General features: G+C 41.0%; 1 protein-coding gene across 3 annotated transcripts; it reads left to right on the plus strand.

The window, feature by feature from the left end:
* The first annotated feature begins 3,185 nt into the window (after positions 1–3,185).
* On the plus strand, positions 3,186–11,988 carry pfkfb3 (6-phosphofructo-2-kinase/fructose-2,6-biphosphatase 3). Of its 3 annotated transcripts, none has more exons than XM_044186432.1 (15): positions 3,186–3,440; positions 5,611–5,739; positions 5,901–5,997; positions 6,098–6,164; positions 6,269–6,343; positions 6,463–6,519; positions 6,640–6,764; positions 6,858–7,065; positions 7,180–7,326; positions 7,420–7,524; positions 7,781–7,910; positions 8,027–8,154; positions 8,299–8,487; positions 8,846–8,868; positions 10,529–11,988. In XM_044186432.1, the coding sequence occupies exons 1-15, from the start codon at positions 3,362–3,364 to the stop codon at positions 10,533–10,535; spliced, it is 1,566 nt and encodes a 521-aa protein (XP_044042367.1). In that variant the 5' UTR covers positions 3,186–3,361; the 3' UTR covers positions 10,536–11,988. The 3 variants fall into 3 exon arrangements, with proteins under 3 accessions (XP_044042367.1, XP_044042365.1, XP_044042366.1); XM_044186430.1 differs by having other exon boundaries at positions 9,413–10,546; XM_044186431.1 differs by lacking the exon at positions 8,846–8,868.
* Positions 11,989–12,952: the final 964 nt, after the last annotated feature.

The following is a 12,952-nucleotide window of genomic DNA, read 5'->3' on the forward strand; positions in this document are numbered from 1 at the left end:
AAAAGTAACTATTAACTACAGCTGCCAAATAAATGTAGCAGAGTAAAAAGTACAATATTTCCCTCTAAAATGTAGTGGAGTAGAAGTTCAAAGCATGATGGACTAAGTTCTTCTCCACTACTGGAAAAATTCTGTATATTGTGACCCTGTGCCATCGCTGCCCTTCCCTCCTGCCTTTTCTGATAAAGGGGGAAAAAATCAGTGCTGGCACAACAGCAGCATTGTAAAAATTTGGAGATCCATCTAATAAAGGTGTGCCACAGGGCAACTACGGTTAAAAAAGAAATCCACGATGCAGCCAAAACATCTTAGATTGATAGTTCTGGGTTCATCACAACACAGTAGATGCTTGGTTCCTCTTCACCCGCTTTATTCTAGTAAAAATGAAAAAGGCAGGAAGTAGGTATTTTGACTTATCTCCCTTCATGGAGAAAATGTGTAGGCTACTATTACACCGAAGTGGGAAAAGGATCTGGGTGAACATTTGAAAATAGGTTGGAGAGGGTTACAAACAATCAGTGTAAATGTAAGTGTCTTTTAAAAGTCACTACAGACGCATTCTTTTTAATGACGTATCAGATATATGACAAAAGCAAAAAGTAAATGTTGCACACTGCATTGTATTGTTCAAGATGTGAGTAGGTACTGGTATCTTGATCCCAGTATCAATAGTATCTTGATACTTCTGGTAATGAACTGGTATGACTATTGACTAAAACATGGGAGGAGATTCTTTTCCTTATATATAATCTCTTTGGATCCCGGACCCTAAACCAGGAAGAATGAACCATTCTGTGTTCAGAGAGACGTCAATCAAAGTACATTTCATTACAGACTAAATCAATCAAGTGTTTTTCTCACAAATATTGTTTTAATTACCTCACACCCAGCCGAGCTCCATTTGGATTCACAGCTATTTTTAGAAAAAGTTGGCCAAGACAGACAAGCAGTTTCTCCTCCTGAGACAAAATACCCTCTAAATCACTGTCAAACTCTCTGCATTTGCAATATATGTGGAAAAATTAAGCCAAGGCAATCTTGTCTTATTTGCATACGTAAGAAAACAATAAGGCATAATGAAATTGCAAAAGCCTGGGTTGAATCATTGGCAGCTTTTATCCAGCAGGCAAGAGTGTTACTGTAAGTTGAGGAAAGGTGATCTCTTATCCTCTAACCCACAAACTGCATCCGTGTTCCTATAAACTGTATCTTTCCTGCACTCTTTTTGTCCTGACAGTGAAACACTATCAGGGCAAACAACGAGCACAAACCAAGTTTGGTTTCCCAACCACAGTTTCTCCACTTTCAATCCAGACTGTGGCACGTCGGGTCATAAAGAGGGTTTCTTTTTAATTCTAAATGTGTCGAAGAAAATAACTACAGTCACGCTTAATGTTTGAGGAGGATGTTCAACACATACATATCATAACTCTTGTTTCACAGCTGCCCTTTGTTCAGGTGATCAACAGGAAAGAGTTTGTCACTCTTATGAATAAACTCCATCCTCAGAGAGAGTTCAGAGGGCTTTCAAAGTACAAGTCCAAACTGAGGCAACACAGGAATTTCACTACACTGTGAAAAGTTGAAGAACTGCAGTAGTTGCTAAAATATTTTTAATTCTGTTATTATTATTTTTTACAGTGCAGCCACAATTCCTCACACTGTAGGAATATCATACTGCTGTAGACAGAAAAGTAACATAATATATATGAGTAAATCTTCACCTATACAGTACAGCACTTAATGAAAAGAGGTTACAAAGTGCTTCAATAATAAAAAGCAAAAACTGCACGTGCAAACAGATTGAGGTCATGATGAAGTCAGTAATAAGTCACCAATTGATCTGTTCCATTAGGATTTACTGAATGTCAGAAAGCTTTTAAGGTTTGATATTTTATATTGCATTTGAACAATATTGCAAGGTAATAGTGTGATGAGATGGTGTGCGCACGTCTGTCTCTATGCCCAGAGATATAAATATAAATATAACACATACATACACTGCAAATTAAAAATAACTGGATTAAGTAGGTTTAAATATATGATAAAAATAATAACATATACAGCATATGTTTTCCAGCTGGGATGTCATGATTTGTAAAATTCACTCTTTATAAGCATTTTTTGGAGAAAGTGGAGTATGTATAATTTCACAGGAGGTCAATGAAAGCTCTCCAGGTCCCTCAGTTATCAATCAAACACTCTATATAACACTATATATTTAGTATCTAATGCTGAGCTTATTTGAATCTATTTTATCAAGGGGGTCTGGTTTTCCTGCCCGGTATGACTCAATGGGACAACCCAGTGTGAGGAAGCAGAGTGGGGTGATGTGAGACTCTGCACGTTCCCTCCAGGTTTCATCTCACGCCGAAGAAACGGCAGCGGAGCCCATGTTGGAGCAGCAGGCAGACGTGGAGAAAGTGTTGAAAATGTTTAAAGTAGAATAAAATTTCACTTCATCACAACAAGCGCAGATATGAAGAAAAAAAACTGTCTCGTTTCAACCATTTAATTGTCTTTTTTTTTTTTTGGAATCGCATTTTCGTATTAGAAAAATTGATATGTCGCTGCAATAAAACAATCTAATCACGATTGTCATTATCCTGATAAAAGTTATATTCATTAACATTAATATTACACATTTCCAATTTAGGAAAGACTTTCACGTTACAGCAATACAGGAGTGTAAAACTGTCCAACGTGGTAGAACAGATACAGAACTATTTAAAATAATAAATACACCACAATAAGAAATTAAGGAAATTACATTCAAAAGCTATATACATTTTATACAATGTATACAGCCACATGAAAATCATAACATAACTACTGCTACCCCTGCAAGCCCTTATTGAAAGATATATTCTAACAATTAAAAATAATATCAAGAAAGCAATAGTTAATATATAGAATATGAATTACTGCTGCGGATGTGGTAGAAATGTAATAAACACAATGCAGCGACTAATTTAAATATGGATCATAAGAACTGTTACACTAAATACCAATAATAATAGACTACATGTAAGATTAGCATCCTAATAAATAGAGTTACCACAGAGAGGCGCTGTGGCTCCCTCTGTGTGTGTGTGTGTGTGTGTGTGTGTGTGTGTGTGTGTGTGTGTCGTCATCGCAGTCACGTTGCTTCCCGGCCGGGCGGAGTTAAATAGCAGATGTGTGCCGCTGACCGGCAGATTAGCCCGGCTCAACACGCGCTCCAGTCATTGTAACAACCCGTTTCATTCTAAACGGAGGAGGCTCCTGCTCCAACAGCCACCGGCTCTTTTCCCCGTCTTCTTTCTCCGGGATCTAAGCGGCTCGGTTCTCGTGTCCTGTGCGGCTCTTCAGTCCCTGCGGAATGCCTAGAGAGCTGACCCAGAACAGGATCCAAAAGATTTGGATTCCCACCAAGGATGACAAGCCGGCCCCCCGGAGAGGTAAAACCCTGAAGTATTGCAATGCTATTCTTATAGTTCTCTTGTGTTTTGCCTCATATGGTATCGCTAACATACAGAATGATATTCCCAGTATCTTATTAGTGTGTCTGTCGTTGTCTAAGTGTTGATAATTTTACATTGCAGTGGACAGACTGGACAGCTCCTTTGTATATCTTATGGCTAAATGACGAAGTGTGTGTCTGTGGTGGTCAGGACTCGTTACTATTAAAGCTTGTAGCATCACTAGGCTACTTGTTTTCCCGTAATACAACCATAAAGCGACCAATTAGTGTTTTTATGGAACTAAACAGCAGTTTTAAATCTACATTTTCACTCCAGTTTTCTTCGAATAGTTCCGCTATAGCTAAGCTATAGTTAGCTATATAAGCTACAGTCTTCAGTGCACCTGTCCTACACCGGTCTTTTGACTCATCAATTCATTGATTGGTGCTCTTCATCAGCACGTACAGCACGTCACAGCCCCATAAAGCTCCGGTCACCATGGTTACCAAAGTGCCCCGCAATTTGTGTCTGAAGCCTTTGCAGCGGTATCGTTTTCTAATTGGTCGGCCGGCAGCGCGTGTGCATGGCGCGACCCTGCTGCTGTCTGGTTTCTGGCAAGAGACCACAGGAAAGAGAGATGAGGGATGTGTGCTTAGAAAACAGGAACTTTACAGTTTGCGCTACAACTTCTAATCACTTTAATGCCACGTTTGAAGGTTTGTTAAAGCTGCTGTTGAGGAGGAATTTAAACCAAGAAAAGAGAACCTGACACACCTACAGCCCCTCTTAACTCCATCCTTCTCCCGACTCCGTCTCAAATTTCTCCTCAAACATGGTTGAATGGGTTTGCAGACATTTTAGCTTAAAATTGGAATAGCAGAGGAAGATTTTACCATGCTTGTCTTTGTTTTGTTTCGTGCCTAATTTATAATGCTATAACTAGAGAGGATTTAAAGCTAATGAGAAGTGTTAGAGCAGCTATATGAAGAAAATGTAAGACAGAGAAGGTATTTCTTTATCATGACTGAAAATATTTTATTCAGACAGAGTAGCTGCACATCTGGACCCTCTGCTGCTGCTCATTGATTATTGATGGGATAGTGTGGTTTTACTGGTCAATGAGGACTGGCCTCTCCCTTACTTGTGCCAAAGATCTGATTCAGAATTCTGAGTTTGATCACACTAATCTGAGACTTTAACCAAATGTGTCCGTTGTTTTTTTTTTTTTTTTCATAAGGAGGGGAGTTAAAAAGAGCTATGAGGTAGGATGGGATGGGATGCTGTACAGTAGGTGAGATGGATGAGAGGAGAGCGAAGAGGTTGGGGAATGATGAACCAAATGTCTTAGGATCGACTTAGAGTGTGGTTCGTTTTTCCGTTTAAGCAATGTGCTCTTGTGTTATGGAAGTAAGATTAGCAGCACTGCGAGGAAGTATAAATTAGCTCTCAGGGCGTTAGCAGGCGATGAGCGATCACTGCTGATATTTACAACTGCAGTGATGGACACTGAGAAGAATCCTGCACACCTGGATGGACAAAAAAGAGGAAATTTGACATGAAACGTTTTTACTGCTTCAGTCAAACAATCTGCAGTCATTTATTCACAATGACCTGCAGAACATATATTTCATGTAGAATCAACGCCCCTGCATTCCCCTGACCACCCAAACACTGTGTGAATACACGGCAGCCTGCAGCGGCATATCATATGATATAAAATCTCCCATGGGCCTCGGGGGTGGGGTTACAGTACATTTGGTCAAGTGAAAACAGCTCATCCTGGCTCGTGTAAGCCGATTCAGAGCGCACAGAAGTGGGTCAGATGTGCAGTGAGGTGAAAATAAAGGCCGAGTCTGGCGGCAACAGGCAGCCTCATGCTCGCTGGGAGTGTGTCAGCATGGAGAGCTATAGCTGCAGAGGTGGTTTTAATACATACATTCGGGCAGGTTGCAGCTCTTGGTGACCAGTCGTTATTTGTGCCAGCCGAGCAGAGCACAAGATGTTAATTCACGATGTTATTTCTGTCCTTGTTTTTTGTCTTCTGCTCCTTCACTGACTAAGTTCTGAATTACATGACTTGTTAAGAAAGACGTTGACTCTTTTTGCAGTTTGGTAAACAGGCACTGTTGTTATAACATATTCCCCTCCCTGCCATCCCCCTCTGTAGTGGTTGGTGCCCCCCACTTTGCCAACCCCCCCACCGTCATCGTGATGGTGGGTCTTCCGGCTCGAGGCAAGACGTACATTTCCAAGAAACTCACCCGATACCTCAACTGGATTGGCATGCCCACCAAAGGTACACAAACACACACTTGAACGCTAGCACAGTTTGTTCAGTACCTTATCAGTTACAGGACGACACTCTGTTCCTCCAAGTGTTTTGCCTGGCAGCATCAACTTATGTTTCTACTTCTATTGTTCATGCTTGTTGCTTCTTCCTCTGTGTGTGTGTTGCAGTCTTCAATGTGGGAGAGTACCGCAGGGAGGCGGTCAAGAACTACAGCTCCTATGACTTCTTCAAGCCTGATAATGAGTGTGCCGTGAAAATCAGGCAGTAAGTTCTATACAAATACACATGCACAATCGACTGTATTTTCTTTTCTTTTTTTTAATGATGAGCAAAAATGAACATCTCCACTGTCTTTGTTCTTTAGGCAGTGTGCATTAGCAGCCTTGAGGGATGTCAAGTCCTATTTGAAGGATGAGGGAGGCCACGTAGCGGTGAGTTTCCCATCATGCATCACATGCTTTTCTAAACCTTTTGTCCTAATGTGTGACATGATGAAAACCCATCGTCTTACAAAGCTGTTTCGTGTTTCTTTCAGGTCTTCGATGCCACAAACACCACAAGAGAAAGGCGAGAGATGATCCTCAAGTTTGGCAGTGAGAACGGCTTCAAGGTAAGTGTTACTATGGCGACCTGAGGAGTCAAGGTGTGACATCACCACCATCATCATCATCATCATCATCATCATCGACAGTGCAGCGACTTTGAACTACTTTTTCTTTTTGTGCCCAGATCTTTTTCATCGAGTCCGTGTGCGACGATCCCAGCGTCATTGCGTCGAACATCATGGTGAGTCACAAACATGACATCCCAAAGCATCCTGGTGCTGTGCGTAACGACATTAAATGTTTATAACTCTTTGGCATCAGGTGTGTTATTTGCCGTCTGACAATCTTCCTCCCTGTGCAGGAAGTGAAGGTGTCGTGTCCAGACTACCGGGACTGCAACAAGACTGACGCCATGTTGGATTTCCAGAGGAGAATTGAATGCTACAAAACCAGCTACCAACCTCTGGACCCTGATCAGCACGACAGGTAAAATGATCAGCATTGATTTTTGTCAGGACGTCTGCAATTTCCAATACAAACTCTCGCATTAATCGCTCATCCCATCCTGTTTGCCTCCAGGGATCTCTCCTTCATCAAGGTGATAGACGTGGGTCGGCGTTTCCTCGTCAACCGGATCCAGGATCACATCCAGAGTAAGATCGTCTACTACCTGATGAACATCCACGTCCAGCCCCGAACCATCTACCTGTGTCGGCACGGAGAGAGCACAGACAACCTAGAGGGACGGCTGGGCGGTGACGCAGGCCTCTCGCCGCGGGGCAGACAGGTACGAACAGCCGCTGACAGGACCATGAAAGTACATGGTTAACAAAAAGACAAGATTTTAAACATCAGAACGGGTAAACTTCAGGTTCTGAATACTGTTCCCTGCCCGCTGTAGTTTTCGGCTGCCCTGGCTAAGTTTGTGGAGGAGCAGCAGCTGAAGGATCTGAAGGTTTGGACCAGCCAGCTGTGTCGCAGCATCCAGACCTCTGAGCACCTGGGAGTCCCGTACGAACAGTGGAAGGCTCTCAACGAGATAGACGCTGTGAGTGTCACTCCAAGACTATTACACCGCATCACACAGCTATATTAGTTGTTGCCAAACTGAAATATTGTACTTTGGGTGTGTTCTTCTTAGGGAGTGTGTGAAGAGATGACGTATGACGAGGTGAAGGAGAAATTCCCGGAGGAGTTTGCTTTGAGAGATGAAGATAAATTCTACTATCGCTACCCTGCTGGAGAGGTACACACAGTCTACAACCACTGGACACCTTCACACTTGACAAACCTAAAATACAGAGCATTAATTGAGATTCAGGGCATCTGCTGTGGTTTAAATATAAGCAAAAGGTGATTAACAACCATGATCCCACTATCTAGCCAAATAATCCAGATTATCCTTTTAGACATAAGAATGCAACCCTACTTTCCAAGGTATTTGATATAACTATGATCTAATAAACTAACAATAATAAACAACCCCACCCTCCTCATTGCAGTCCTACCAGGACCTGGTCCAGCGGGTGGAGCCGGTCATCATGGAGCTTGAGAGGCAAGAGAACGTCCTGGTTATCAGCCACCAGGCCGTCATGCGCTGCCTGCTAGCCTACTTCTTGGATAAGAGTGCAGGTGGGTACTACAACTCCCATAAGCCCTCTGGTTTAGTGTCATAATCTAAATGAGTTATGATACTCCAGTCTGATACAACTGTGTTCATATGTATGTTTTTCCATTGCTTGTTCCAGATGAGATGCCCTACCTGAAGTGTCCCCTCCACACAGTGCTGAAGCTCACCCCGGTCGCCTATGGGTGCAAAGTGGAGTCCATCTCTCTGAATGTGGAGGCGGTGAACACCCACAGAGAAAGACCGGAGGTACTGCTTGATAAACTGATTACTGAGTTTTCTGCTCGTCTCTACAGAACTGAAGTCAATGTCACATCCTGTATAACTATTCTACTATAAACCGCTTGATTTCTGAGTCTAAGTGTCGTATGTATGATATTTCTTACCCTGCAGGAGGTGAAGAGGGGCCCTGGCACCTTGATCAGGAGGAACAGTGTGACTCCTCTGACCAGCCCGGAGTCAAACATCAAGAAACCTCGCATCGATGACCTAGACGAGGCGCCGATCCAGGAGCTGCCTCCATCTGTTGCCTCACTGGCACTCTGCAGCCCCTCACACCTCCCTCTCGCCCTGGCTGGACAGGTAGGTTTCTCATACACACAAACGCACTTTAAAACTTCAAGCATCCTATATTTAGAGTTACTGGGATTCAACTGATATGGGTTTCTTAAGCCTTTTAGACTCAAGTCACAAAGAGCTCATATCTAATTAGACTATTTTTCTAGTAAGAGGTTTGTGTTTCTGCAGAGAATTATCTTCTTATCAAGATAGAAACCCCTCTGAATGGCATTACGACATCACCGGACACTAAAAAACAGACTAAAACATGTCCTTAATTTGTTTCCTTTCTGATAGCCTCTGTATATACTGCATGTATGTTTGCTCACTTGTTTCCCATCCTCTTTTCCTCTGCTGCCTTCTCCTCCTCTGCACCTTACAGCACTGGCTGGGCAAAGTTTGCCTGTAAGTATTCGCTGAGTTCACTTTCTCTGGCTGTTTTGCTCTAATTATCTCATCCCTCCACTAGCTTCCTGTCGTTGTATCTTTGTTCACATCGTGTTGACTGCTAACATTTCTTTTCCTGGACTTACATAATACCTAACTGAGAACAGAACACTTAAATCTCATTTGTAAATCTAATTATATCAATGCACATTTAGCTAAAAAAAAATACATACTTTATCTCTAGTATTCACAATTATATCCTCTATTAATGACGTTTATGAGTATGTATTATGATGAATATATAATGTTACAGTGAGTCTGTACTATTTCAGACTTGACTCGCAGGAAATGATACATTGTGCTGAGAAGTAGCAGCGCGGTTTCCTGTCAGTGAAGGAAAAGAAAAAGAACTTTCATACCGTATTTGTTCATAGGGAACTCTGACTTCCCAGTTTACATTCCTGTGATGTCGTCACCACACTCTGCTTTTTCTACTATGCTGATTCATGCTGACTGTCCTGTTCTTGTGTCTGTGTTTGGTTTATTTTTGTCCTGCTTAAAGACGAACCATCCTCAAATACCTGAAAGTGGTTTCACTTTTAGTCTTTCAAAGGTAAACACACTGTAGAGGCTTTGCAGTTGCTTCATAGTTCTGCCAGCAGCCACATCCAAAACAAAAAAACTTCTGCCAAACAGACTAAACCAGATTACAGTGGCACAGTTAACTCTTTATAAGTTTACTCCTAAACAAGGCGAGTTTTTGGAGAGTTTACCAAACCATTAACTAGCTAGCCAGCGGGCTTATTAGCAAAGGCTCAAATGTAACATGCTAAAGCTAGCTTCCACTAGATGTGCTTATTTTGTGCTAATGGAATGTGTTAACAATAAAACAGCGTGCTAACAAGCTGACAACATTCACAAGCTAAATTAAAAGGGTTGGTTATATAATCATTTTTCACTGTTTTTTGAGATGGACAAGTTTAGAGTTTTAGAAGAGCAGCTGTTGACTGTCCTCCAAAGTGTGAATTGCATCTGCAGTGAAAGCCCTCTGTAGAAACTACATCAGACATGACTTTTTACTTAGTTTTGTTCCTCATTTTGGTCCTGTTTACAGTTAATTTAATATCCTCCTTTTGTTAAATTCACTGGGCTATTTATCGTGAGAATGATATCCGCTTAGACCTCTACCACAGACAACCAAATAGTTCTCAAATATGTTAAATGAACATGCAATGTAAATAAACTTCATTTACTACATGAGGGGAAATGGCATGTCTGCGCTAGTTCTGCTGGCACAGTGGAAAAGTGTGGATAACGCTGTCGGGTATGTGTGGATCTTGCCAGCTTCATTCATAATCACCTGAGGATTAACTCGGTTCAGGCACACACAACCACAGTAACCTGTTCACACACTCATGAACTTGTTGCTAGTTTTCACGCCCCCTCTAAAAATATAGAGGAATTCAGGGCTTGAGAAACCACAGTTGATGTAACTAGTGGTTTGGGGATTGCACTACATGAGATGGGTGTGATCGGGATATTTATGCAAGAGCACTGTCTTTTGGGTTCTTGCTGAACTTCTGGCAGCCAAATGTAATGTGTTGCATATAAGTAGTTGCCGCAATACAGAGGGCATCTTTAGTCTTAACATTATTGGTTTAATTTTTTGTGTTTACAGAACCTGAGGAGAAACTCGTCTGGCCGCCGTGACGTCCTGCAGCCCTGCCAGTGAAATGACACCGATGTGTCACGTGGTTCAAGAGGACAGAAAGTGGATCGCTGACAAAGACTCACTGAAGACTGAAGGCAAATGCAATTTGTCAGTTACTGAACCTTTCATTCTTCAAAAAGGACCATGGTTATTTAACTGCTGTCCTATCAGATATTTATGTTCAAAGATACTGTATGTGATTTCAAAGCAAGACTCTTAAATTCTCCCTTTCTTGCTATTGTCAGACATTTTTCTTTCTCTCTGAGACTGATAAATCTGAGTTTTCTGGGAAACTTTTAACCATGTCACGTGTATAATTCATTCAGACTAAAAGAGGCAAACTGATTCATTTAAATCAACAGTCACTGTTACTTCTCACAGTTCAGATGGATGGCTCTCTGGCAAAACCAGTGTCTTCGGGTTTATTATTTTGGAGAGACGAAAGACCAGATGCCCAGATAAAACTCCCAGTTCATCCCTTTTTTTCAACTTATGGCTGTACTTTTAATTTATAAAAGGATATAGTATTTCTTTGGCACTTCTTTGGAAGCATTTTCATGTACATGTTTTTCCAAAATTTGTGCAAAAGAAGAGCCTCATGAGTCAACTGACTCCTTTTGTATGCTGACACGCTTCAAAATAAGCGATTATTTTGCACAGTGGGCATAAGTTTTTACGTTTGTTTGGTTTTTGTGTCACTGTTTTTATGTCATGTTACTTCACAGTAATGGAGGTGATTTTTGCCGTAGAGTGCCTGTAGTGCTTGTTTTGCAAGCCTGACGCCGCTTCTCTTGCTATTTCTCTGGGATTGATTGCTCGAGGAGAGGATCACATTTCACCTCATAACTTCACATATCATTTCCATGTTTTATTTTTCACAGTTTGAATATTTATTTTTTTAGTTTCAACGCTACAATACATGCTGATCATTTAACAGAGTTCCCTCCACTGATGGGGAAACTTAATTTTCAAGTTTATTTTCCTTTTATTTCCTTTTGCTGTCATTGTCTGCTACGCACAAATGTAAGCACCTATATTTTTGTTATAACAATGCGTGCTGTTAATATCTTTGTAAATGTTAGTGTACATACAGTATAACTGGAGATGGATGGGACTTGGAACTCTTTTAATGAAAATGTGTGTTTTTGTACTAATGTGTAGGGACTGAATGGAAAAGAATGGAATCTGTTGAGAAAGAAGCTGCCGCTTACAGCTTCTCAGTAAAACTTTTGTTAATATGTTTGCTTGAGATACTTGAAATTTGTCTTTTGTAAAAACTTTTATTATATTCTTTATTTATTTTTATGTAGTTTTGGATGACTGCTTGGACCGACCTTGTTTTAATCTGAGGACTATGCATGAGAGGACAGCATGTTGTACAGTTGATTTTGCATCTGCTGGACCAATAAATTAACTACAGGAAAATATACAGTGTTTGTTGTTTGCTTATTTTAATTGTCCGACATTAATATTCTGTCATCCCTTTGTGCTTCCATCTATGGAGCTAATCTGCAGTGTACACAGCGTGTTCTGCCACCCCTGCCTTCGCTATCGCACCCATTCACAACATCCATGAGTCACACACAGAGATGCATGCTGCTTATCAGGCTAATTGTGACTGGGTGCATTCAGGATATTGCTGTGAAATTGCATCAGAGTGGGTAATAAAAGAACCCTCTCCAACAAGATTGAGCACAGAATGAGGTTATTGTACTCTGAGGCCTAGTGGTGATAAATTCAAGTTCCATAGTAGATAAAAAAAACCAAAAAAAAACAAACAAACTTTTTAGGGCACAGTGGTTGGTGAATATATTGACTGATGATAGCTTCACAAAGTTATTTTTAAAAGAATTTTGGAATGAAACCTTTATCTACATTGTGTTTCTGAAATGATACAAAGGTGCAGAAAAATGTGGGTGCCAACATGTTACAAAAGCACTGCCGGTATTAGTAACACATCACAAGCCTCTATATTTTCTTCAAGTTACAAAGTAGCAACACATGGTTTGGGAGTTAGCTTTAATGTGATGTAAAGTGTGTGGCCGACTGTTTTGAGGATTGCCATGAAATTTGATATGTCCAGTTCAAGGTGAATTGTAACAACTTTGGTGATTCCTTAACTTTTCATCTAGCGAATCAAATTAAATTTGTCCAACACATACTAAAATTTATGACATTCCCATCAGCCTCAGCTGCACTTTGTGTTTAGTGCTAATTAGCAAATGTTAGCATGCTAACACACTAAACCAAAATGGTGAAATGGTAAACATTACTGCTTAACATGATGGCATTGTCTTTGTGTGTTTAGCATGCTGATGTTAGCATTTAGCTCAGAGCACCTCTGTGCCTAAGTACCTCACACAGACTCTAAACTCTTACTTTTACAAACTA

The sequence above is a fragment of the Siniperca chuatsi genome, linkage group LG23, assembly GCF_020085105.1.
Source record: "Siniperca chuatsi isolate FFG_IHB_CAS linkage group LG23, ASM2008510v1, whole genome shotgun sequence".
NCBI lineage: Eukaryota > Metazoa > Chordata > Actinopteri > Centrarchiformes > Sinipercidae > Siniperca > Siniperca chuatsi.